The sequence below is a fragment of the Charadrius vociferus genome, unplaced genomic scaffold (assembly GCF_000708025.1).
Source record: "Charadrius vociferus isolate BGI_N301 unplaced genomic scaffold, ASM70802v2 scaffold198, whole genome shotgun sequence".
Lineage (NCBI taxonomy): Eukaryota > Metazoa > Chordata > Aves > Charadriiformes > Charadriidae > Charadrius > Charadrius vociferus.
In genome coordinates, this window is record NW_009649951.1 from 4949503 (window position 1) to 4976356 (window position 26854).

Genomic DNA, 26854 nt, shown 5'->3' on the forward strand with positions numbered 1-26854 from the left:
GTAAGTGCTCCTTGCTCTGCAGGGTGGCAGTCATCGTTAAAGTGGAAGCAGGCTTCTGGTTTTATACAACTTAGTGTGTGCTAGGCTTTATATAAAGACAAATAAGAAAAAAGACTGAAACACTTCTCCATTCTTTCTCTAATCCCCGAAGATGAAATGTGATAGACTTTTGCTAAGCTAGAAAACAGCACAGTGAAGTTGCTAGGTGCAAAGGCCTTTCCTCCTGGACCACCTGTAGCATAACTTTCCTGAGCTGAGATACATGTTTTGTTGGCTGCATCTCTACTACACTTCTTAACTCTACCTTTTTTTTGTCCAGAGACAGCTCAGTGGTGAAAGGAAACTCTATTTTTGCCTTAACTGGTCTTGCAGTTGCTGTAGCCAAATATGAAAGCAGCCTTTCCTCAGACACTGAAGGGATGCCTGAGGTGAGTCAATCTGAGAAAGAAATTCTCTGCTCTTAGTGGAATATAATGAAGCAGTATGACCGGGTGTTTAAGGGACTGGTAAGTGGATGCGCTGTACTTAGTAGTACTTGAAGCTCAAATTTCACCCTGCTCAGTGAATGCCATCAGGTAGCTGCTGTGTGACCTATGCAAAAGCAGTCAGAGTGTGTAGGTGCCTTCTGGCACAAGAAACATAATGGATACCATTTATTTCTTGGTTTTCACAGATGAGATGGAGGTCTAGTGGACAATGAAACCCAGCCAATCTCTTTTCTCATCTCTTAATCAGTTACAACAAAGTGTTTTAAAGTGGCATACTTGACACACTTCCTATTTTGGCATCAGCACAGCATCTCGTAATCTTTCACCAACCGTGATGGCCCAAGTTTTATATGTAGGGATAAGAAAGATCTTAAAACCAAACAATCAACCAAAGAAAAGCTGAGATCAATGGGTATTTATTGTAGGCTGGATTAAACACATACACTGATATGGGCAACTTTTGCTAATGGACCCAGAAAGCTTAGGGTACATAAGTCTTGCAAGGAAAGGAAGATAATGCTCTCAGAGCCCTTTTATTTGTTTCATTGTGGTGTTTTCTAGTGGCCTAAAAATATTTTTTGGGGGGAAGGGAGGATGTACTAACTTGCTCAGGCTTTTTTTATCTGCTGTCTTTGAAGAGCATTTTGACTGAAACTTCTGTGACCTGGCTAATGGTAGAAGAGCATCACAGTGTGACAAAACACGAGATATGTTGAGATATGAGCAACTATATGAGAATAGCTGCTCACAGAAGGAAGCTTAACAACTTATGTAGAAATGTAAAAGAAAACAGTGAGGGAGGGAAGAACTTCTAGTCGAGTAATGTGTAAAAACATGTCAATAACTCATTTCCATGCTGAAAAGCTACATGCATCCATGATTGCTCAGCATCTGAGAGACATTTGTGGTAAACTGGATAGTCATTCATTGCTATTTTGTTCCTTCTGTTAAGACTAGTTAATATACTGCTCCTTAAATCTGAGAAAACGCAATGTCTTGCCATCCTTGCCCCTACATTTATTTGAATTCTACCTAGAGTGAAAAGGCTTTTGAGCCACACATGTAATAGGGAACCCACAGCTTGTTAGCAACAGAGTGGATCACAGTTCAAGGTAGCAATTCTAAGTAACAGCAGTTGAACTATATATTATTTATGACATGGATTATTTGTAACATGGATACTTTTTTTGTCACAGGGCAAGTTGAGATTGCTGGTTAGTTTCATGTGTGTGAGGAGCTGGGTATGATACATTTTCCTAATGCCTTTTATTTTTGGCCAAACCTTTAAATGAACGTGTGGGGAGACAGGATCCAGGTTTTTAAATGCCTTTGGTCTGCCTATATGTGGTAGCTACCTCAGTTGAATGTAGGTGTTCCTGATATAATTCAAGAGACTGAAATGCTGAGCCTAGATATCCTTGGAAGGTTTTGTGCTTTATAACCAAGGCAAAATAGTATGACTACTCAAATAGTCATACTTATTTTTTTGTGGTTGCATTTAATTTATGCCTCGGGCTGAAAGGATTCATGAAATCTGTAACTTATACAGAGCTGCAAGAGTTCAGAGTTGTGAAGGTGTTTTGGCTTTTTCCCTGCTGTTGTTGTGAGGCTGCCTTACAACTATCATTTTTGCTTTCGCTGAATAGTACCCAATCAAAAGTATTGTCTGGAGGGTCAGCATTGGCAAGTAAATCACACTACTTACTGTACATAAGAGTGACAAAATAATCTGATTGCTGATGGATCATAGCTGGAACATCAGCTGCTAAGCTTCTGTTCAGGTAGGACCTGATTTACGAAAAAAGATGAGTATTTGGGTTTCATTTTTTGCAGACTGAACCTGATTTTCTTCCCACAAAACACTGGATTTCTATGGTCACGGAAACCCTCTTTAGTATTGTGAATAGCCGCTATCACCCTAAAGGTCAAGTCTTCCCATGGTTCTACCAGGTACGTGTTGTGGTGTTAAAGGCAAGAGAATATATCTGTATTTCATACCTGGAGTGCTTAGTGTGTGGTTTCCTGATTCTCTTTGCCCTGTAGTAGTTGTAATACAGGAGAATCAGAACTTTTCTTCCTTTTGTTCTTTTTGTTTCATCGTGTTTTCTGCTTATATTTGGGTTTGCCTTGAGTTTTTGTCTTTATTACCAAAATAGCAAAAAACACGTGTGAGGATACATGAATGAAGGAAATTTTAAAAACAAAAAACCCCTTCAAAACCTAGAATATTTGGCATGTATGTACAAAACAAAACCTTCTAACACAAACAGACTCTCCTCAGACCACACTATCAAACTCTTGATTCTGACACAATTCCTTAGGACTCTGAAATGCATACTTTTTCAAAATCTAATAGTTATGGAGCCAGTGATTCTTATTTTACAGTACCTCTTGAACCCCTGAGGGCCAGTACAAGTTTTATCATATGTGCTTGCAGTGTGACAACCAGCAGGAAATTCTCAAGCCACATAAGTATCATGCAGTTCTTAAGGAGGACCTGAAGATGGACGGAAAGCTCAGTATAGGCCTTAAGGAATATGTATTGCTAACTCTTCACTGTCTGTGGTCAAAACGACCAGGTTGGAGATTCTTTGTGTCATGGATGCAGAAGGGAACTTGGGTCCTACAAGGCCAAATACCAACCTGATAACGTATGGTAATGTTTTCTAACTTGGAACTTCATTAACTGCATTCATGAACTGTGTTTAGTCCAGTAGATGAGATGTTAGCATGAAAAAGCTGAAAGTTACTGATGAACCTGCGTCAGGTCTGGTGTGTGACCCCTGTCATCACTGATAGGAGCATAGATGATCAAATCAAATGTAGTGTTAAATAAATGCTAGACTGGTTGGATGGAACGAGATTCAACTACTTGGTTGGCACGAGCAGTTCTTGCCAAATTGTTCTGTGACTCCTGGCTTTGAAAATTAGGCAGTTAAAAAAAGGTAGTTTTGAGATGGAACACTGTGACAATGTTGCATTTCTAAAATCCACTCTGTTAAAAAAAAAAAAAAAAATTAAAAATCTTATGCTTGTAAAATTCTAAGGCACACAATAGAAATCACTGTCCTGCAGAGTGCCTTGCATTCTGGTGGGATATTTCGCTTTTTCTTTTCAGAGTTGGGTGTGGAGGTTGATAAATATGCATTAGGCTATTACTTACAATCGATCCATTGCTTTATAAGTAGAGGTAGCTGTACGGATTTTACCTTTCAAAATGGAAAGGAATTAAAAACCTTTGTAAGCGATCTTTCTTCTAGAAAGCGTCTCTACTGGTGATCTTGCAAGATCTAACAATATTTTGTCGTCTGGGGTATGGTGCTTTTTACAACTCATTGAAGTCTTGGTGTGTTACAATTACCGAAGTACATTAAAATCATGGCTGATTTCTGTTTGCCCTTCTGGTCACACTGGTGGGTATTTTAACAAGGAGGGTTAAAACTGAAATAAATCGATGTATTTATGTGCAGACCAGTAGTTAAATTCTAGTTGCGTCCTGTGTTATCCTTTGTTTAGAGTTTCATACTTAATCTTATTTACGCTTAGAAATTATATTCTGAATTACTCTGGTTTTAAGCTGCTCACGAGGTAACGCAAATGGAAATGTTACCATAGGCAATACATCTGTGCTGCTGTTTGCTGTATAGGTATTTATTTTAAATTCCTAATGTGCTGAGTCTTACTACCTAGAAAGGAATTTTATTTCTCTCCCCCAAGAGGAAAAGAAAAAAAACAACACACCTTTCTTATGTTTTTCTAGAAATCCTATTCGGGCGAAAATACTGCTAGTATTATAGCTCGCTCCTGTGCAGCCACTGCTTTGTCTCTCCTGGTGCCAGTTTTCATTGTATCATGCAAGGAGAAGGTTGAGGAGGTCCTGAATATGCTGACTGACAGATTACCTGGGAAACCAAATGCTGATGAGTCTCAAGCTGTTCAAATCCACATGGGCCTTGGTTTGGGGATGTTTATCTCACGTTTGTATGAAGAAAAAGTCAGGTAAGGATTACCGTATGTAATGTAGGTATGCAAATAACTTCCTCCTTTTTCCTGCATGTGGCCTTAAATTCTGAGGAATTAAAGTATTTACAAGTCATAGGCAAATGATTCTTGAGGGGTTTCTTAAAAGGTGTCTTTCATTATCAGCACCCAAGTGCTGTCCTGGATATTTTGCCATTCTTTCAGGGGGAATGATTAATTTTCATAATATCCTAAGCTACATGTGCAAAGCAGTCAGCTAGAAGAGCCACACATATGCTCTTAAAGAGGACTAGCTGCCCTAGAAGACTTAATGGTAAAATAATTCACAGTTCTCAACGATTCCTTTCTAAGTGGTGCTCTGGACACTGGATGGTGCCACTTAAATCGTGTGAGTTACACAGATGGGGATAGAGCTACAACAGAATTAGTGTAATGGGCTGTCTTTAAGGCATGCTGTTACAGCTATGTTGACAAAGAAGCGATATTTTGAAGTTGGTAGAAAATGCCTCCTTTACATAAGAGTTGGCCTCAGTTGCAAATTTCCAATGATTCCAGAGAAATTACGAAGTAGGTTTGGCTTTATACTTCTCCAGCTTCTTGACTACTGGGGATTCTGTCTGCCTATATACCTATAATAAATGTTTAATTGGTGCACAGGTATCAAACAGATTTGGCTGTCAGTTGTTAGTTTGCTAATGTTTCTGATGCACCTGCCTTTGTTAAAATACCGTGCAGCATTGCTCTCTTCTAATCTTCGTGCTTGGGTGTCTTGATGCCTTACGGCCTCTGGCTTGGCTACATAATTTGGGAATAGACTCTATGGACAGTCAGCAGTGACAACTGAGCTAGACACAAGAATTAAAAGGCTCTTAAAGAAAATTATGTTAGATCAGCTTGGTATTTTGGAGTATGTGAATCTTTATTTCGGGTTTGGGGTTTTTTGTTGGTTGATGAGGGGTGTTGAAATGAATAAATTTATCTAAAAATTTCATATGGACTAAGTAAGTTTTTATTCTTCCACTTCCCTGGATAATTTCAAAGTTAATCTCACACATTCTTCCAAGCATTGAGTTGCAACAACAGCAAAACTAGTAGGGATGTAGCTATAGCTAATATCAAATCATAGTTAGTTTGCATTAAATATGTCCTGTTCACTAGGCATGTGTATGTTCTTTTTAAAAGGGGATTCCCTATGATGTCTTTGGATTGAGATGAAAATGCTTCCTTCTTTATCAGTAAGTTAGGCAAAAAGATGGAGAGAGAGATTTATGGAGGTAGTATCTTAAAATGTCATGAATTTTCAGCTTATTAATAGTTGCAGGTCTAGCTGAGATCATGTTCTATCAGTATCTTCCTCCTACTCTCAGGCATGTTTTACAAATCCTGGGTGCTGGGTTTTTTTCTGGGTGTTGTAGAAATAATAATGATTGCCATTTAAGGTCTGAATATGTTTTTATTATTTGTATATGAGTATGTTTATATGAATGTGATACAAATGACCAGTCATATAGTTATTTCTTACGAACTAGTATAAGAACCTGTTGCAGCAAGAAAAAAAAACTGTATTTACTGGCACATTCGGTCTTAGCAGGAGGTTTTACTTCCTATATGATCTAAAAAGCAGAGCTGTGTTAGGGATTTTTTTGGTTTCTGTTTTGTGTTGGTTTTGTAGTGATGTACCTGGTCAACAGATGAACTTAGTTCTAATGAAGTCCCTGGATGCTTTGGAAGACTGCTGCTTTGACACCAGTCTGGAGTACAAGTGAGTTTTCTTCATTGATGATGATACTTTGTTTTATTTTGAGCTCCACCTTTTTAATTCATGCTTTTATTCCTTAATTCTACACAGAAGAGTATAAGGATAGGGTAAGGACACAGCCTGTTCTGAGGATTTCCATAGAATCACCAACCCATGCAGGTGGGCAAGACCTCCTTCAGAGGTCCGCGTTCCTCCCCAAAACAGACTCAGCCGTGGACTTGGACTACATTGCCTAGGGATTTATGGTCAGGGTTTGAAACCCCCAAAACTGGAGACAGCACATCATCTCTGAGCCCTGGCTCCACTCTTTGGCTGTTTTTATCTCCATGTGAATGTGATGTTTCAGCTTGTGTCTGCTGCCTCTCAGCCTCCCACCATGCAAGAGCCCAGCTACATCTCCTCAATCCTTTTCTGTCAGTGTCACAGATTCTGTTGGATATCCCCAAAGCCATCCCTTCTCCCAGGTGAACCCGCTGTGATCCCACAGGCTTTCCTCTTAGGACAAGGGCTCCAGACTCGCTGCCACAGTGACCTCCCATTAACTTGTTCCAGTTTTGTTGGTGTCTTTCCTGTATTCAAAGCGGTTTTCCAGTTGTGTTGGTGAGCACAGAGTAGAGGGGTGATCTTTCCCCTGACTCTCATGGCTGTGTCTTACTCATGCTGCCTGTACGCTGCTGGCTGTCATCGCTGCCTGGGTGCATGTCTGGCTCCAGCTCAGCTTGCTGCCCACCAGTGCTGAGGGGCCGTTCCCAAGAGCTGATGCCCAGCCTCTCTAGTCCCAGCCTGTCTGTTGCCAGGTGCAGGACTGCGAGATGGTGCGTGTTGAATTTCAAGATGTTCCTGCTGGTTTATTCGTCTGTGTACCATCTCTTCTAAGTGAGTGTGTCCATAAATAAATAGATAAATAAAATACATTATATATTAACATATGTAAGTATATCCATGTGTGCATAGAAGGGTCTAAAGCACAAGTCTTATGATGAGTGGCTGAGGGAACTGGGGTTGTTTAGCCTGGAGAAAAAAAGGCTGAGGGGAGACCTTGTTGCTCTCTACAACTACCTGAAAGGAAATTGTAGCAAGATGGGTGGTAGGATGAGAGGAAACAGCCTCAAGTTGCGCCAGGGGAGGTTTAGATTGGATAGTAGAAAAACTTTCTTCACTGAAAGGGTTGTTGAGCATTGGAATGGGCTGCCAAGAGAAGTGGTTGAGTCACTGTCCCTGGAGTTATTTAAAAGACGTGTAGATGTGGCACTTAGGGACATGGTTTAATGGTAGACTTGGCCGTGTTTGGTTTATGGTTGGACTCAATGATCTTAAGGGTCTTTTCCAAGCTATACGACTCTATGATTCTGTGTTTCTGTACATCTAACACAACACACACATTTTTTTCCATACAGTCACTACTGCAAGGTGAAAAGAAGCAATGACCACCACTGCTAATCCCTGCCAACCCACAGGTTGTACAGTGAACTCCACAGTCTTGCTTACAGGCAGTGGGAAGACTCCAGCAATTCTATGAGCATGGTTGCTCATCCTACCTGCACATGTTCGTTAATGAAAGATGTTTTTGAAAGTCCTCCCTTGGTGTTCTTGGGTTGTTGTCGAAGTGTTCAGTGAAGTCTAGCAGCTGCTGTGCTGGAGCCTGTTACTGGGATGTGCATGTGCACGCAATACAGTGTGAGCTCTGGGAGCAGCTGCCTCGTGTGGCTTTTTTCTTTGGGAGAGCCAGGCCTTTAATGTAACAGCTGTGGATGGCATGTTGAATACTGAGTAAAGCAAATTTATTTCATTTAACCAACTGAGGTTATGCCTCAGGTGTCCCAAAGAGAGGAGCAGCCCACCAGAAGTGCAAGAAATTATTGAAAGCTATTGCACAATTGCTAGCATTGGCAAACCTGGAATAATTGAACAATAAAACCTGTGTTAGTTGTCATTAAACAACTAACATAATGTGGTCGTATGTGTCTTGCACAGTAGTCATTTCCTTTTTAAATCAGGGAAGGAACTGAAGTATGTTGAGTGCCTCAGTGTTGGTGCATAGGGTTTGATTTGATTTTGAACATTATTCTGCCCAGCTCTTCCTTGTTCAAAGGAAACGATAATTTGTGTCTACCTTTGCCCTCCCATTCTCCAGTGGACCTTATGAAAAGCTGTGAGGGGTCACAGTTGCACACCATTGGGCTGTGAACCTGGGTTGCCTCTTGAGAGGCACACAGTGAGACCCATGGTGGACAGGGGGCTGCATCAGCTACATCTAAAAGCTACAGCTACAGCTTTGTTATACCTATTGCTGTTTGTTTGTGCAGCCTATTAGCTGGAGAAGAGAAAAGCCAAACTAGACTTCTCTGGCAGTGAAAGGTTGCCAAAAGAATACAAGATGATGGCAAGCACAAGAGGGAAGAATGAAGGGTGGGTGGTTTTTTTTATCCTGGGCATAATGGCTACAGTTTTTAAAGTTTAATGGTGAGTTGGTATCTAGTGTAAGCGCTCTTTGTGAACAGCGAAGTAATGTAAAGCTGTAAATGTTGTGAACTTGTCCAAGTTTGGCATTCGTCCACTTCTAAACTGCTATTCCAAAGCAAGGGCCTTTCTAGCCTTTCTATCCAATATGATAGGCACAGCTAACTGTGGGACTTAGTGTTTCACTGACCTTTTCATCAGTGTTTCACCCCTGCTAAACTAGCTATTCTCTTTCTGTTAAAATAGGTAGCGAGTTTTTTGAGAGCAAGTATATTATGCGGTACAGATATGGGAGGGACAGAGTTCATGCGTTGTGGCATGCCTCCTGATTCCTTTAGAAAATGTGCCTCTCTGCTCAGTAACACGCTTCTGCAGGGTGTTAAGTGAGACATCTCACACACTGAAGGACGTTATCAAGAGAGTTTTTTGCTGAATTTTTGTGTTTTGTTTTGGTTTTCTGCGTTGAGTGTCTAGGTAAGAAAGTGGTTTATCAATGCGTGTGCTATGCAAACTGGAGCTCACACAACCATGCTTCACTGATCACATCAGCCTTGGTTTTATATATAGTTTTCTTCATTTAATGAGGAGAATTCTCTTTTTAAAATCAGTGGAGAAGCAGAAGTAGTAAGAGGAATGAAGAAGACAGAGTTGTTTTCAATAGGCAGCAAGAACCTTTCCCTGAACCAGTGCTTTAGCTTGGTGAGAGTCCACTTATGTTCCCTAAGAATCTCTATGTATGTGTAAGTTGCATAAAATACTCTAAACTTAACATTTCCTCTCAGAAAAGGTCACTGTGAGAATAATGCTCGTAAATCAGTACTCTTATCTGTCATAACCACACAGGAAGAAGACAAAAGTAGAACTCATAATCTTTTAATGGGGGAAAAACATTTCAGATAGTTAAGCATGTTAATATGATGTTTCTTCAGTTTTTAACTGAAACAAAGTTTCCTAGATTGCAGAGCCTTAGAAGCTTTGCATTTGCTTTTGATTTTAAGTGGAATGCACTCGGACATTATAAAGAGATCTGTGAGTGGACCTTAAATCTGCCTTTATGTTGGACAGAAACTGAACAAAATATATATTTAAAATAGACTGATACACCACTTTTCAGTATACACCTGTATGGAAAATGTGCATGACAGATGATTTAGACGGTTCTTTACGCTACTAGGTTTTGTCAGGCTTATTGATTACAAAAGCTATGTAACAGCTCATTTTTTTTCCCCAAGCCTAACTTACATAGAGCATAGGTTCAGCAAGCATGTACATTAATGGCTGTTAACTTTTCCAGTTATTCATGTAGATTATATTCAATAGTTTTTTGCCAGATCAACCTCAGTGTACTGGGAAAAATAATAAATAAATGAATAAATAATAAAATCCAAGGCAGGGTTTCAGTTGTAACAGTACAGCATATGAGTAACAAACATAGCAGTACATACGGTCCATGTATTGGAAGGTTTTGCTTCCTTCCTCCCCACTGCCCACCTCCCCCCATGCCCCACCCCGCTTTCCTGCAAACAGAGAAAAACGTGTTGAGGATTGGGTTAACTCTGTACTTTTGAAAAGTTAGCGTGTAAAAAGTTTTTGAGAATACCAAGCAGCCGTAGAGTTTTCTGGCTTGCATTGTTACATTTCCCATATTGAGGATGAATTCTACAAGACCCTTACAGTTGTGGCTTTTTGTATAAAGTTGCATGGCAGAACTAGCTTGTATCTGTAAGAATAAATATTGGGCAAATGATAAATGTTGAGTAAAGATGTGGTGAAGAGCAAATTGTTACGAAACTTGAAATACACAGTAGCCTTCCTTTAAATTGCTGTGTGGAACATTAAACTGACTTGCTATTTATGGAGTTTTTCACATGGTCAGCAACTGCTTGATTTGTCTTTAAGGCATTTTCACTCAAAACTGTCATCAAACTTTTATATTGTTCTTACAGACCCCTGTAAAACTCCACTGACCTCAGTATTACTGGGATTTGGCCCTTAAAAAAAAAAAAAAAAATCAGTTTTCCTTAATCCTAAGATATAAACCTTTTATTTTGTTTCATGATTTGTTCATCAAGTGCGTCATTCTGTGCATCATTCTGATATAATGGACTGTACTCCCCTGGACACTACATTATTGAGATAAATGACAGTAGATTCAAAGGTGAGTCGTGACAGTAGTGCAGTATGTCTGATGCACTGGCAGTAAAACACTTAAAACATGCTGGGAAATCTGAGATATCATGTGGATGAAGTGCACTTAAATATTAATTTTATGTTGATCACAAACAACGTGCCCAAGTGAAACAATTGCTAGTTACAAAAAGAGGGGCAGAGGGGGTGAACTTTTACTCTTACTTCAGTCCCCACATATGTTTTGTTTGGGTCTTTGCAAAGAGTCAACAACATAAAAAATTGTAGCTCTAATTAGGATTTTTGTTCTCTCTGTCTATATTTGTTAACGAGCAATAGTGTAAAATCGTGTGTAGAACTCCTGTGTATAAGCTATGTCCTTACTTTGTTGGTTGTTCATGAATTCAGATACGCCAGTTACTTAAAAATGTTGATTACAAAGGGTTGTTTCATCTAATTTGTGGGAAAAAGAAGACACCTCTGCCAAGACAACACTCCAGTTCTTCTAGCCATGCTCATCTTCTTCATCCCCAGTTACTGAAAAACATGAACTTATAGATATGACTGAAGTTAGTCTCAGAAGTTTCTTTTTTACTTCTCTGAGTAAAAGCAGTAGTTCTATCCTATTTTGAAGTTGGATAGCAGAAGCTTAGAAGAATGCCTAAGATCCTAGCCACATTCATTTGAGTGCTTACTACATCCAGTGTCTGTTATTGGCATGCTCAGGGAGATGCGCAAGGGGAAAAACATCTTCATCTTCAGATAAGAGCTGCTTCTTTAAGCTATTGCGTGTGTGTGCTGGTGAGAGATCACCTTCAGAGCAGTGGGTATCTGCTGTGTTTTTAGTATCTCGTGATGGCAGCCAGAAGCGTTTGGGAATTTTCTGACAAAAGTTTTCAGTATTATGACTGATGACCTGTGGAAACTGAAACTTGTGGTAGCACAGATGCTGCATTTAGTAAGAGTTCTCTGGTTCAGAATGGGATTTCTGGTGAAATCTGAAAAAGACAGAGATCATGAAGTTGTTTGTGCCAGCTGCTCTATTAAATTACGTACTTTGAGGCTATGGTCTTCTTGTTGCCATTTTAAGTATCCCCAGCATCAAACTGTTAGTTATGCTGGATGTACCTGCCCTGTTGAAGCTGGTCCACTGTTGCGTATGCGTATTTTAACACATAAGGGTTAGAATGTATACCTGACACTCATGTTCTGAAATACAAATGAATACCTTAATCTGTACAGCCATCTTAGCCAGTCTCTGGCTCAATCAATAATTTCACTATTTTTGTGAACTGGAATATGTCATGCAGGAGTCTGAGAGGAACAGGCCCTAATACAGCCAGCAGAGCTGCAATTAGTGTGTTTAACTGGGATATCAGAGTTTGAGATATCAGTGTAAATCAGATGTAGAAGTTTGGATCCATACTTACTTCATACTAGTTGATGTGCTTGTTGATAGGACTATTGGTTCTTCAGGGGCAGAAGGAATAATGAGGCTGTATGTGTAGGATTTATTATTTTAAATACATCTTTTCTTCTTACGCTTTTCTTTCATCCTGAGTCTCCAGAAAAGCATCACCTATGTGTGAAATAAAAAACCATTTGCAAAATTGACTGTGGTAAGTAACTATCCACAGGACTAGTTATCGGGCAAGACCAAGAGGTCTTTTTGCTCAGCAATTTACGTGTTGGGATGAAAAGAGAGTTCAGAGCAGCCAAAGCATACTTAATCCTTTTTCTTTTGTCTTCTCTCTAGCACTGGATGTATTTTGGGAGTTGGACTTGTTCTTTCACTTATGAGTCACAGTAGCCAAACAGAATCACGAGTGCATGTTGCTGCTTCATTGCGAAAACTCTGCAAATACCTGGACAGCAGTGAGGACCAAAGCAGATGCGTCCAGGAGGTATGACCTATTCTATCACAAATTTTAAATCTTCCTTTTACTTTGTTGCCTGTCTTTAATAACAATAGACTTTTTACTGAAGCTTTACATCTTTAGTACTAGAATGCTTGGATTCTATTATTTCTTTCACAATACATGGTCTTATACCTGCTGAAGAAAACAACAACAATAGAATAACCTGTAATGCTGTACAAACATTAAAAAACCGCCTGAAAATATCCAAGAATCATAGAATGGTTTAGCTAACACATAATTCTTTAAAGTGCTTCTTTAATTCCTTAACCTCTAATTAAATTGTTGAAAGTCTGGAGTAACTGTGGATATATATGGATGTCTCAGACACAGTTGTTAACTGCTCATCTGATCTACTAGAAAGCAGACAGCAAGTTGCTCTCAGAGAACCTTAATGCTACTACTTCCTCCTTCAATATGCCTTCTGTTTCCTTCTTTGAAAGCTGCTGTCACTAGCTAATGTAAATCTTTCACTTGTGAATGCTGATATGGCCCCATTTGATATTCTCTTTATGACTGTGTTTTGAACACTTAAACTGAGCTCTTCTGAGTTTGAGCATGCATTTCAATTTATTTTGCCAAGATACGTCCAGTAAGTTTTGACGTGGTCCATGCCCTAATTCTATAAGTTTGTTGAGATGAAACCTGAGAAGGAAAACTGATTAAATTGGAGGAGTTTACGACAGAAAACGAGAATCGGAATAAGCTGGTGTTTTGCACAAAAACAGCAATGCTGTACCTGATATATGTAAGCCTGCAGCAGCTGAACAGCTGAGTTGCATAATCCTCTGTTTCTTCTAAGTGAGTAGCAGAGCTTTGGTAGTATTATTCTCTTCCCCCTATTGGTGCTGCTCTGAGAGGCCTTTAATAAAGGTCTTTGTTTATGGAGTTTAATTTTTTTGGCAGTACGTATGTGTTGGGGATTAGCCTTTGCAGTTTATGGTTCATGCATTAGAGTGACTTCGGCTATGGAAACGTTTATCTCTCCCCAGAGATCTCAAAGTGCTTTACTGTACTTAAACTGGATTCAATACAGCAACTACTGAGATGAAAGGCAGCAGCTGTTTAACATCGTGGTTTAGGATGAGAAGCAAAACCTACCCTTTTCAATTAAAATCTCTGTAAGGAATTGTACAAATTATTACATGGGTAAAATTTGGCCGGCACCCTAGGATGAATACTACCGTATTTATAGGATGCACAAGAGGCTCTTTCAGAGGTATAAATGGCTGGGATATAATCCTGTACTTGAGAGGTAATTTTGGTCTGCTGCAGCAAGAGGTACAATCTGAGCATTACTTGCTCCAAGTCAAATTGTTGCTAATCCTTCACAGTAGGTGGATGCTCTCTCCTTCCCTTATAGTCATGCGTTGTTCTGTTGCTTAGGTTTGGTACAGAGAAGGTTAAATAGTTGGCACAGTTGCCTTGTTGAAAGTTCAGACTTCATTTCATTATTCTCCACCTCTAAGGCTGAAGAACAGAAAAGGATTGTCACTTGTGAATCCTTCTGCAAGGACATGAGGGTAGTGTCATGCACTGTCTGTGGGAGGGAGTTCTACATGCTTCTCTTCTGACCTGCTTGTAGCCCTGATGGGATCACAGCATGCTGTCTATGCTCACATAAATAATTATCAGATACTTGTGTTGAGAAGAGTAACTAGATGTGTGTGGAAGATCAGGACTTTGACCTACATAAAACCAGAAGCACTTCCAAGCATTAGTTGTATTTGTTTAATGATCGCATCAATGAAGAATCTTTCAGAGAAGGAATAAACATCTGAAAGTACAAATAGATGTTTTTGTGATGCTGGCACATTGGTTCGTGTGCACATTGCTATAGTGAATTTGATCAGACACTGGTTAACAGAATTAAATAATATTTTTTTTTCAGGTACTTGCCTATTCTGTGGCCTGTTCCTGTGTCTCTGCTTTCAGTGTTGGAATCATAGAAGCAGCTGAGGCTGAGGATGCCATGAACAAGCTACGGACCTTATTGGAAAATAATCAGCAGGTCATAATGCGCTGTTTGGGCTTTCGTTCAGTTCTGTTTTTCTCTTATCTATTTAATGTTGGATACTGCTTTACCCAGACTGTAACTTCAAGAAAATTAGATTGATCTGCTTTTAGTATTAACTAACATTGAGCGTGTTGTGCATACTGTGCGATTACCAAGACTACCACTTGATCCATTGATTCATTGTCTGCAGGTGTATAGCAATTAGCAGACAGTGAAATAAAAACAGATTTTCTATGTTTGATTGCATTTAGAAGGGAAATTGGTACTTTTGAGTTCTTCGTGTTTTTAGTCCCTGCATCCTGCCAATTTTTGTCTCTTTTATAACATGTTTCTTTAGACTATTGGTAGGAAAATACTTCTACTGTGCTCTTCTAAATTTTTGCTTTCCCTTAGCCACCAGACAGCGCATCATAACCACAGCCACTGCTTCCTCCAAGTGTCTGTTTCATCCCTAGTACTCTAGGCTTGCCCTCTAAAAATGCCAAAAATAATCTCTGTATTTCAGTGTGTGTGTTTTTTTGTTAATTGCTTGCCAGAAGAAAAGGGGGAAAAAAAATTTGAATCAAAACCTGCTATGACTCCAATCAACGGTTTCGAATGTTTATCTGGAAAATAGGAAGTCAAAACAAACTGCCTTTGCTACAGGTTTTTACCTTCATATCACAAAATCTGCTCTAAAATAAAGGCTTCAGAGGAATCTGCGTGCCAAAGATCAGTATTTAATATCAGAAAATCCTGTGTCACTTGACATGAGAAGATACTTGAAATAAGAAAGTATCCAGTATTTTAGACAAAGACATTTCTTCTAATTATTGGGAAATAATAAATATTTAAGTAATATTTCAATAACAAATATTAAAAAGAACACAGAATCCTTCAGAAGATCTGGTTTTTAATGTGTCTTTTTCACCTTACAGACCCACAGTTTTGCTTTAGCTCTGGGTGCAATAGTACATGGCTTGTCAGCTTGTGGTCATGGAAAAGCCGAAGACCTGAGTAACAGACTAATGCAAGCCTGGGTAAAAATTGTGCTTGCAGAGGTAAAGGAGTTTGAATTCATATCCTGGGTTGTTTGTTTGGTTTTCTTTTTGCAAGTGGGGAGTGTGATTTTAAATGAACAGCAGTGACATAATTTTGCTTGCTTCTGCAGGAGCGATGCTAGGAAAAGTTAGGATTATCTAAACATGCTGTTTGATTGATATTTGGAAGCAAAAATATATCTTTTGGCTGTTTGCTAAAGGAAAAAGAAAGTTTCTCTTCTGCTTGGGTGATTTATGGGAAAGGTTTGTCTCAATGAGATCTTAATTTGGACATCTTTACTAATTTGGAACAATATCCAAGGATAAAATCTGGGTTATTAGATGAACATGCATGGTGAAATTAGGTGCTACTTATCAAAATTACACTAACAGAATCCTGATTATAGTGCCTCAGTTGTTGTAATAATTTTGATATATCCCATTGTAACAAAAATTTTGTGTTTGAAATCAAACTCTAAACTTACATATTAATATTGCAGTTGAAGGTACATGTCAGTAAAGAAACAATGTTTCAGTGTTGAATTGTAATGGCATATTTTGTGGAACACAGACTGTGCTAGAAGAAGGTGATTTGTCAGGGAGAAATGTATGATGGTTTCAGATGGGCACAGGGGGGAAGCTCCATATAAAGCCTTTCATTCAGCAAGAGGGGGATGAATACGTATACAGTGTGTTGGAGTCTGACATATAAAGGTTTTGAGGATAAGAGGTGTACAAGTGATAGAAGTCATGGGTTTTAAGTTGGAAGAAACAAGTATTTTGTCCTACAGTAGCATTGACTCACTGATCCTGAATTATGCTTCCAGGGTTCTCCAACAATGCAGCGTCTGGCTGCTGTCAATGGGCTGGTTGCACTGGTGGGCTCTGAAGGAGGCATGATACAGGTGAGAAGATGCAAGCAAATGGTACTTTTATCTCTTCTAGAAGTTTTGCTAGAAGGCAAGATGGAATGACATCCTCTGCATCCTTACAGCAGTGATTATGCAGAAATGGGATGCCCTGGTATATATTGGGTATGAACCAAGCAGGATATAATTACAATGTCTAAAATAGGGTCTGTTGTATTTTCCTGTCATATGGCCCATGTGCAGTGCCACTGGGGAAAAGTTCACAGCCACATAGGCATTCTCCCTTTCTCCTTTACTCCTCCACAAAAAGGCACGTGTGCAACTGTAATGTCTTTTCAGTACCTGTTCTCTGTTTTGTTGTTTCTTTTTTTCGCCTATAAAATTCACAATATTTTTTTCCTTTTTCTCTGGCAGCTGAAATCTGAGAGCATTCAGTCCTCCCAGTTTCAAAGTAAGCTGAATGAAGTCATCAGAACCCTTACACAGGTAAGAAGGTAGCCTTTGTTTTCTGCTTTGAGTAATGCACTAGGGTACTGGCACACCTTGCACAAACAGGCCAAATCTGTTTAAAGAAACTGCTAATGTCTGTGTTTCTTGAATGAGGCAACGTAGAGAAATTTGACTAACCTAGTGTTTTATTGTCTCAACAGATAATCAGTTTTTCAGGGCAGATTGGCCTTCAGACAAATGCAGCAGGGCTTTTGGGACACCTTCATATGTCCTGTTTGTCTTCTACCCAGAATAGGGCATCCGGTAAGTTGCTTTATTATTGCTGCTTAAAGAAAATATAGAAGTAGCACCAAGCTAAAAAGGCACCAAGGGACACATTAGACAATACAGGCTAGACATTGCAGCCCTATTAAATGACATGACAGCCTTTGAATTGGAGACCCCGTGGTCCTGTGTGCCAGACCTAAAGGTTGGAATATGAAGCAGGAATCCATGTGCTGAATAGGCTCCCTCCATCTGCTTTTACTTGCAGTATCAAAGCAAGGTTCTAAGTTGTTCTGGTCAAACTTATATATTGCTTCTCTCTTTATTCTTGTATAGAATAAATTGTAAATAAGTTTTACACTGCATATGGCATGTGTTTGACATCTACGTTACCCACTCTATGCCCTGAGAATTGACTAGTCTACTCTTTGTTTTAGCACTTCCTGCTGTATAAAAAACCCCAACACTTACAAACTGGTCATTAACAAGAGGAAAATGACTTTTCAAAAGCATTTTTCGAGAAGAGATCTTCGTTGATTAGCTGAAGTCAAAAACTAGTATTCTAGCAATTAGCACAGAAATTCATATGCTGTTGATACATTGTTACCTTTTGCTGTTGTTTCAGTATCTGTTGGTAAAATAAAGGCAGGATTACACCATGGATGCAATACCAGTAATAGGAGGGAACTAGTGAAGTGGAAGCTGTTCACTTCACTGTGAACCAAGTTGGGAGCCAATAATATGAAGCGTAGATAAACTTCCTCATCACAGAAAAAAGATTCTTGGACTTTCTAATATTGTATAATCTTGGCACATGTGCCTGAGGTTAAATAGATGTGAAATGTCTCTGTTGTATTAAACTTACTAAGCTTTTGAAGCTCTCCCTTTTGAAGCCCGACTTGCAGTGGCTGATACGTTTTAAGGAAGTTATTGCTAGCTTTTCACTTGTTCAATTAATTTGTTGTTTTCAGACCTGGCACCTCTCACCAACACAAATTTATAGCTTGCCTTAAAAGTGAAAAGGCCAATGCATCTGTCCGTAATATTGTGGTCTAAATATTTTTAGTAACCTACAGAATTATTTAGTTCAAATATAGCTCAGGTTGGCTTTTGAATTTACATGGGAGCTGAAAGATAGAATTTCTGCTAACATGTTTTGGTACATAAGCAGTCTTTTTGTCTTCACAGTCCCACCAGATTTTAGCTACTTGCCTGAAAACAGCTTTATCAGGGCAGCCATTGACTTTGCTATTGAAAGTGGAAAGAAAGGTAAGAAGGGATCAAACTACAGTATCCCTTTGGGAAATTGGTTATGACTATAAAAGGTGATTCTAATAGCCCACTTTTATTTGCTTGGACGACTTCTCTAAATACTAATTTGAAATTCACTAATGTGGGATATTTAATCTCTAAACAAAAAATTGAATAACACTCAAAAAGATAAGGTAGAATTGTGTAGTTAGTGCTTTAGTTTTCTCCAGTGAATTTTTATGACTTTTTAAACCCTCCCCTTTCTCCTTCCCTCTGTGTCTGTGAGATGATATATCTTCCCTGGAGGAATGAAAGTCAAATCACTTTAAATGTTAGCGTGTATCCTCAGGAATACTCTATCACCAGGCAAACTTTATGCTGCGCCTTATTTCAGTGATCCTAGGTTAGGATTCTCTGTAACAGAGTGTTACTCAAATGGGTCACTGCTGTGTGTGATAAATGCAAAGATCCTGAAGAAAGTATGCTCTTACATGAGAGTGCTAGTGAAAGAGAGAGATCTTGGAGTACAGTCTTAAGGGAGGTAAAGCAGAGGAGATTATTCCTGTGTGGAGCGAAGTGGGCTCACTGCTGTCCTGTGAAGCAGGCTTTGCTTTCAAATGGAGGTAAAAATTGCCTGTGCCTTGCCTCCAGGAGGACTTTCACCAAGTTAACTCCCTGTGTTTAAGTAATGTAGTATGTAGCAAAGGTTAGCACCTCTCTGACAGTTTTTGTGGCCTGCACCTATGGGATGTGGAAGGAAAACAATATCAGAAAACTTGGCTGTTCTCTTACTGACAAATGCAAAAATACTACCCTACTAGATGAGAAATATCTGTAATTAACTCCTAAATTGGTTCAAGCGGGAGGAAGCAGAAATTTTCTACGTATCAGTAACAAAAAGCCTTTTTTGATAGGACATTAATGTTAAAAACACAACTGTTAATTACAAACAAGAGAGAGCTAATTCTCAGATACAGAAAGAAGTAACAGTAATTTTGCAATGCTTTTTAGCATTTCAGTACAGATTGGTCTTCAGTGGAGTGTTCTCATTTTTTTCCTGAACTCTTCAGCCAAGTGTGTGTGTATAAAATTCAGACTGTGATTGAATCTTCTGTTGTAGGCCCTGAATCTGTCCCAACTGAGCTGGTGAAAGTAGCACTGGCTCCTATTGCATTAGTTGGAGAAAGCCATCAGTATCCACCTGTAAACTGGGCATCCGTTCTTTCTCCTCTGATGAGGCTAAACTTTGGTAAGATTAATAGTTTTCTATTAAGTTTTTTGTACTTGTCACAAGACTTCCTTACTGACACAGCTTTCAAAAATTTTAGAGCCCACTTCAGGGCTTGATGTTATTGCAGGGAATGAAGTGTTTAGTATGCTTTTAAGACTAACTTTGTAATGTTTGCAAGCATATATTTGCAATCACCTTGTGGACACAGTTTGTTTTAACTCAAGAAAAGGCTAGAGAAGACCAGAGCTGAGAAGTTTGGAAGTTCCCTAAAACGCTGGTGAAATTGGACTAAATTTTTCATTTGAACTATTTACAGTAAAAAGAGTCCATCATGAAACTCAACTAATTGTGTCTTATTTTCAGTACCCACTAAATGCTGGTCCAGTGCCTGTGTCAGAGGCTGCAGGAAACTTTATCACATTTTGAACTGCTCTGTAGTTCATTTAGCTATCACTAGTCTGAAATATACTCACTACTAAATTACACTAGGGGACAGAGGAAAGCATATCTTTTTTTTTATCATGATTCTGATTTTTCAGCGCTTCTAACAGCATTTTTTTTTCCTTCATGATCGAGAGTAGCTTTGATCCTGAAGCATTGTGTTGGACATCTTGTATTACATTTTTCTACTCAGAGCATCTCTTGATGCTTGTTTTGGTTGATATAAGCATCTGAGTTTCAAACTCATTTCCTTAAAAAAAAACCCCAACAAACTACTGTGCGAAGTTCCTTATTCCCTTGTTTGATTCCACTGAGTTTTGTTTCTTCTGATTTATTTAACTGTTATTAGCAGCCTTGCAGATTCTTTTACAACTGGGTTGGGCAAGTGCTGTTGTGTATAAATTCATGTGCTGTAGAGCCCAGAATATGGAAGGCTGTTCTTATTTCTTTCTGGTGTTTATTTTACTTCTACTGAGTGCTTGTATAAGCAGTAGAAATCATTGAACTGTCATATGAGACACATACAGAAAGATTTGGCTATATAATAAAATTTTTGCTTATACTTGAGCTGCAACTTCTGTTTTACTTGGTTTTCTTGCAATTGATTGTAAAGTCTTTTGTAAAAGTAAATGAAAGAATTTCCTATACTGACCTCTGCAGTCCATGCTGATGCAAATTTGTGTGCAACCTTATGAATAGCTGAAACTTGTTAAATGTATGGGGGAATTTTTTATTCCTGTTTTTCGCTTAGGAGTCTTACTTTTGTAAATCAGGGGAATTCCAGAGGAAACAGTACATTGGTTTTGTGGCTGTGTTTTTATTGACTCTAGACAGAATCATAGTCTACATTTTTATACATAATTTCTCTTGACCATCCCTCTGTAGTCTTGTGGAAGTTGCACTCCCTTCTCCAGATTATATATACATGCAGAAATAGGTCTTGCTGTGTGCTAGTGAGCAATATTCATGTTGTTCTAGAAACTGCAGAACAGTTGTATTACGATCTAACAGTTCACCTAGAAATGTGGCACTAACTCACTTTTTCTGGAACAGCTATATCATTAATATTTTTATGAAAATTGGACTATATGCTCAGTTCGCTCAGATTCTCTAGGTCATTGTTACTCATGTCTGAGAATTCATGACTGTCTTTATGAACCTTACACGTTTCACAAATTCTACTGTGAAGATTTGTTCATCTTTAAACATACTGAAGACAGCAGATTGCTTTCCCATCTTACAAGATTTATTGCAGTTGTTGCTGAGCAGAAACCATGTAACATGATTGAAGTAGTACCTGTTTGTTATTCAATAGCGCTCTGAAGCGAACAGTCATAGGCAAATCATAATGTGTGTCTTAGCAGTCCAAGCTAGTGAGAGAGAATTTTTGAATTGGTTACCAAAGTATCTTGTTACAATTTCACCCTCTCTGAGTTCTGGAAATGACTTAACTTCTCATATAAGATATTTTATTTTGAAGAGCCTGATACTGGACTCTTAAATCTTTGTTTTGTTTGTGCCCTGTTAGTGAACTTTAAGTCATGCTATATAGACTGCCACTTTTGTTACTGAAAGAACATTTTAGCTTGCAAAGCAGCTATTTAAGTTTGATTCTGACATTTAACAGTAATGTATCTTCTATCTAATGGGTCAAATGCCAGTAAATACTTAAGTTGTTTGTCCTTATGTTGCTGTAGCAATCATGAACTGGATGGAAGTCATGCCATTGCTCAAAGTACCTCTTCAACATATTTATGACTAGTTATTCTATTAAGAAACAGGCTGTACCAGTCATTTAAGGGACTTTGAAGAGAAACCAATAAGGATTCCATAACCAATGTAACCTCTATTCACAGTAAGGTATTATTCCCACATGCTAACCTGGACAATGTTGCAACCAAGCACCCACAGCAGTAACAGTGACTAACCTCTGTTCTGTGACATATTATACGAACATGGGGTATGTGGAAGAGTAGAAACATGTGAACAAATGCTAATTAGTCCTATGTTTAGCAGAAAGGAATATTGACTCATTTCTCCATTAGATTAAATCTTCTCTTTGTTTAGCAAGGATTTTTTTAATTCTTACTTTTTTTACCATTCCCACATTTTTATTCTTGAGTGGATTGAAATGAACTTGGACAAATTGTGAGATTTCTTGCTGAAAGTGAATGAAAGGGAAGAGGGGACTTCTAACATGTATGTGTTAAAAGCTTTAAGCAGCATGTCTAGAAAAACAAATTTTAATGTTGTGCTCTAGTAGAACAATAATCCTCCTTTATTTTATGAGTTGCCAACAAATTTAAAGTAAAAATAATTTCTGCATAACTTCTGTTTGTTTTCTTTTGCTTTAGGTGATGAGGTAAAACATCTGTGCCTTCAACTGGCTGTGACACAGGCCCAGTCATCTCAAAATGCAGCAATGCTTTTGGGGATGTGGGTGGCACCTCCCCTTGTCTACAGTCTCAGTGTATGTATGTCAGAAAATCTGTGGGATCTCAGCACCTCTTTCCTATAAGATTCCTCAGTGGTGGTGTTTAGGATGTCTCACCAGAAAAGGATTACTAGGTTCAGAATTCTGCAGAAATACTGTTTAGCAAATATTTATAGTGAGAGAAAGACTATTCTGGGACCTTGAAATTGAAGGCAAACTTAAGAACTGCTACATTGGTTTTACTTAAATTGTGTAAGACCTTTTTCCTCTCTCTCATTTCATGTTATAGCATGACCTAGAGATGTAAGAAGGCATGGCAAGTGGGGAAAAAGAGTATCTCTTATTAGACCAGCCAGTAGTCTTAGAAAAAGTCACACCTATCTGTCCAAAACTTGCCTGCTTCTTCCAGCAATGTCTCTTGATCTAGTAAAACATGTTGCTTCTTGAAAGCCTTGCCTTAATTGTGTAGGTAGTCAACAGACTAGCCTATAGTGTAATCAAATTCGGGCTAATCCTCCACTATAGTGTGTTTCTTCTTGCAGAGGTAGAATGTGGATTCCATGACACAGTGTGTAAAAAAAATCCCTGAATCTCACAGTGTGCTTGAATGTGCAGTTCTGTCAGTTTATACAAGTTGGGGAGCAGGTTCGTGACTACTGACAGAAAATCCATTGCGGATTTCTGTGATCTTTTCCCATTCTTCAAGGGCTATTTTTGTCTTGTAATTTTTAATTCATTAGTCTTCAGAGATATATAAACACTTGGAAATTTTAGGATACATAATTGGTAAAGTACTAAAAAAAAAAAAAAAGATTTTATTTCTGAGCACCAGTTTCTCACTGCAGTGGAGACTTGAGGTCGCAAAATGAGTTCAGCCACAGAGTGTGTAAGCTTTGGGTTCCTTCAAGGTAATTATTCATTCTTACTCAGTAGCTAGCAATATTAATGGTGGTAGGAGTACTGTGCTTCTGTCCCTGGCTGTCTAATCAGTCTGTATGCTTTATGTAGGAATGCAGTGGGCACCATGTAGAGAAATCGCAGTTGTCTTGTCGGTACAGAGACGTGATATCTTGGGTTCATTAGAAGAAACTTCCTGAATTTTTAAGGAAAATAGAATATTGGCATGTTTGAACTCTTTAATTCAAGCAATTCATCAAAAAAGGAAGAAGAATTGAGAAGTATTTATGACTTCGAGCGCTTTTTTGAGTGGTGGTTGAGCCACTTTTTTTTTCATCCTTTATAAAAATAGTTGAAGGTCAGCAAAGAGCTGGAATCTGAAACTAAGCGAAAGCTTTTGCTTTTCAGATGAAAACCCAGAAATACCTTTTCGTGTCCCTGCCCCTGTGGATGAAACATGTTGCAGAAGACAAACTACAGTCTTTTACAGAAGTGTTTCTGATACAACAGTTTGAAGTGAAGAACCGCAAAAAAAAACCAGAAATCTGCCAGTGCGTTTTACAGGGGCTCACACAGGCAATGAAACTTCCAAGCCCTGCTCAGTACTGCTGGAGTGTTCTGTGCCAGGCTGTGGAGAAAATATTTGAGCTTCTACCAAATGAAGTTCAGGTAAGGAGTAAGTGTGAGGTGTATGAACGCTTTTCTGGACTGGATGTTTTTAATGATGGTAAGTCCCATCTTGTTGCATTGATCCATCAGGTTTGAAACATGAAGTAGATGGAAGATTCTTAGTGATAATAATTAAGATGCCTGCATAATTTCAATTTAAGGTATTTTTGGATATTCTTTAGAATATGAGGAAGTTGTGAAACCAATTGAATGTGAACTTTTCCCTTACAAATGATTCGGTAATGGAAAAATACAGCATTAGTACTGAAATAAATGTTATTGAAACAGAAGCAGAGAATAATCAGAAGGGGCTTTTTTTTCCCCCACAGAGGATTCAACTTTTCACAGTGGTTTAAAGAAGCTAGCTAGCTACAGCAAATAGCTCCAAGGAAGGGCATTTTTCCATTAAAACAGACAAACAAATTCTCTGAAAGATTTCAGATAGTATTATTCCTTAATAACTAAGTACATTGAAGTCTCCAGCAAATACAGAATTTCTAAAATAGAATAAATAAAACAAGGCTAGATACTAGATTAAATATACATTACGATCTAAATATTCATCAAGATCATTAACAAAGTTCCTGGATTCACTAATTTTAGTGATGAAGAAATGTAGAAGGATACATCTAAACATGCATTTACTTTTCTGTTTCCAGAGAGGCGAACTGGACATGTATGTTGATGTAGCAAAATGTATCTCAGAAATGGCAGATTCAGAGATTGATCGCATTGTCCAGATCTCTAAGGTAATGATGTTTTCCTCCTGGTCTTTCATCACCAAATCATGTGAAACAAGCATGCCTTACTTGTCACCAGAGTGTTTTAGCTCATTGGGACCATTGATTGTTTTATCTGCCATGCAAGTAAGAGTGTTCTGGCTCTAATTTGCAGGCCGCGGAGACAAGCAAATGTAATACGAACCCATATCCAAAACTTTCTCAAGGCAACTGAAATACTACTCATTTTTCCTGGTAGCATTGAACTGAAGAGACTAAGTAACTTCGTCAAGTTCAGGCAGGACTCTGTTAGCAGAACAGGAAAGGTGTTAGATCTTCTGAATCCCAGGCCAGTGATGCAAACAGCAAACCATAGTCCTCTTTGCTTAACATAACTAACTACTTGAAATGGACTGCAAATGCATCCTGGTGACTAGCTGTGCTTGAACCGGTGGATCCTTGCTTCTGTTAAAAATATGAAATACTTTGACTGAACAACCTTTCATTCTTGGCTTAATGTGCTATATTTGTATTCACACTCAACAGTGTTTTCTGGTGGGCAAGATGGCTAAGGATGACAATGGAATAGAAAAGCTTTCAGCTTCTAGCTCACCAGTGGAATTCTTAGCAGCCGAAACGCGAAGAAAATGACCTGTGTGGAAGGACTGGATGGTTTCAGATCAGATAAACTAACATCCGCAACATAAAACGATGTTGTTCTGTTTACTAGCAGATTCACTAGAGAATCAAGCATTTAAATAGGTTAGGGAAGCTGAACTGTCATTTCCTTATGTCTTTGAGTTCTTATTTCCACACTGAAAAATGGCATTTAAGAAAACCTTTTTTGTCACTTCAGTGAATTTGTCTTGCAAGACGACTTGAGTCTCCAGAACTGTCAGGCTGGCTCATTTCAATTTAAAGGGGAATGTAAAATTTAAAGCAGTATGAAAACAGTGAAACTGTACTGATTTGCTGGACTGTTTGGAAGCATGTAAAATTAAATTAATATGTACAGTCTTCTGTTTCGTAATTTGTCTTGAAGAAAAATGAGCCTGCTAGGTAATCAAAGAATTTCTCCCCTTTTTTTATAAAGAGGGATGCAGCATCTACTGTTCCCACGAGAAAGGTGTGTTTTAATTTAACATGTTTCTAATTGCATTTGCAGAACAATATAGAGAAGGCCACATTCGTGAAAGTGTATTTAATTTCTCAAGGCAGACTGCCTCTTATGAACTTGAGTGCCGTGATTGATACTGTGACAGAATATCACCAGAAAGAAAATATTTTATGGATGCTTTTGAATGGTTTCTATCACGCTCGTATTGTGAGCCATGAAAACACAGGTAAGGTCAGGCTTAAGGAAGGATCAATGACAAAATCAACAGGTACCGGTGGATCTACACTGATTCTTTTAAAGTAATTTTAAGATGGTTTAACCCAAGTGTTTCCGTATTTTTCTGTATTAGAAACTACTCAGTCTTCAGAATTTTTCTGCTCTTCAAATACTTATATCAAACATTGCTTTTATGGTTTTCTCCAATTCTTTATGTTTCTGTGGATCAGCTACAAGTCATTGATCTCAGCCAGATGGTTTGCAGATCAGAGTTTTCACTAGATCCATGTCTCTTAGTCTTTTTAGACTTTCAGAGTAACATAGTGTTAGAAATGTACATAGCACGTCAGAGACCAGTAGTAGTGCAGCTCTGCTAACCTTCAGATCTAATACCTGACTTCCTGTTGTGCAACACAGTAGGTAGGGCTGTCTTCCCGTGAGACTGGTTGAACCAAGGGGATAGCTGGCTTCTCTGAACTCCCCATACTGAGTTAACATAGAAAACAAATTGCCTTTCCGCCTCTTCATA

At 38.6% G+C, this 26854-nt stretch overlaps 1 protein-coding gene across 1 annotated transcript in view; it reads left to right on the top strand.

Annotated features, from left to right (window-relative positions):
• The window catches only part of FOCAD (focadhesin), a 109232-nt gene that overhangs the window by 77382 nt on the left and 4996 nt on the right, over positions 1-26854 (top strand). Inside the window, exons 24-39 of the mRNA XM_009891507.1 lie at positions 320-428; positions 2322-2438; positions 4249-4487; positions 6142-6231; positions 12572-12719; positions 14623-14742; positions 15666-15788; positions 16595-16672; positions 17051-17122; positions 17287-17389; positions 18539-18619; positions 19722-19850; positions 22628-22743; positions 24013-24273; positions 24933-25022; positions 26158-26335. Of these exons, the coding sequence (XP_009889809.1) occupies positions 320-428; positions 2322-2438; positions 4249-4487; positions 6142-6231; positions 12572-12719; positions 14623-14742; positions 15666-15788; positions 16595-16672; positions 17051-17122; positions 17287-17389; positions 18539-18619; positions 19722-19850; positions 22628-22743; positions 24013-24273; positions 24933-25022; positions 26158-26335 (2054 nt within the window). The remainder of the gene's footprint in view (positions 1-319; positions 429-2321; positions 2439-4248; positions 4488-6141; positions 6232-12571; positions 12720-14622; positions 14743-15665; positions 15789-16594; positions 16673-17050; positions 17123-17286; positions 17390-18538; positions 18620-19721; positions 19851-22627; positions 22744-24012; positions 24274-24932; positions 25023-26157; positions 26336-26854) is intronic.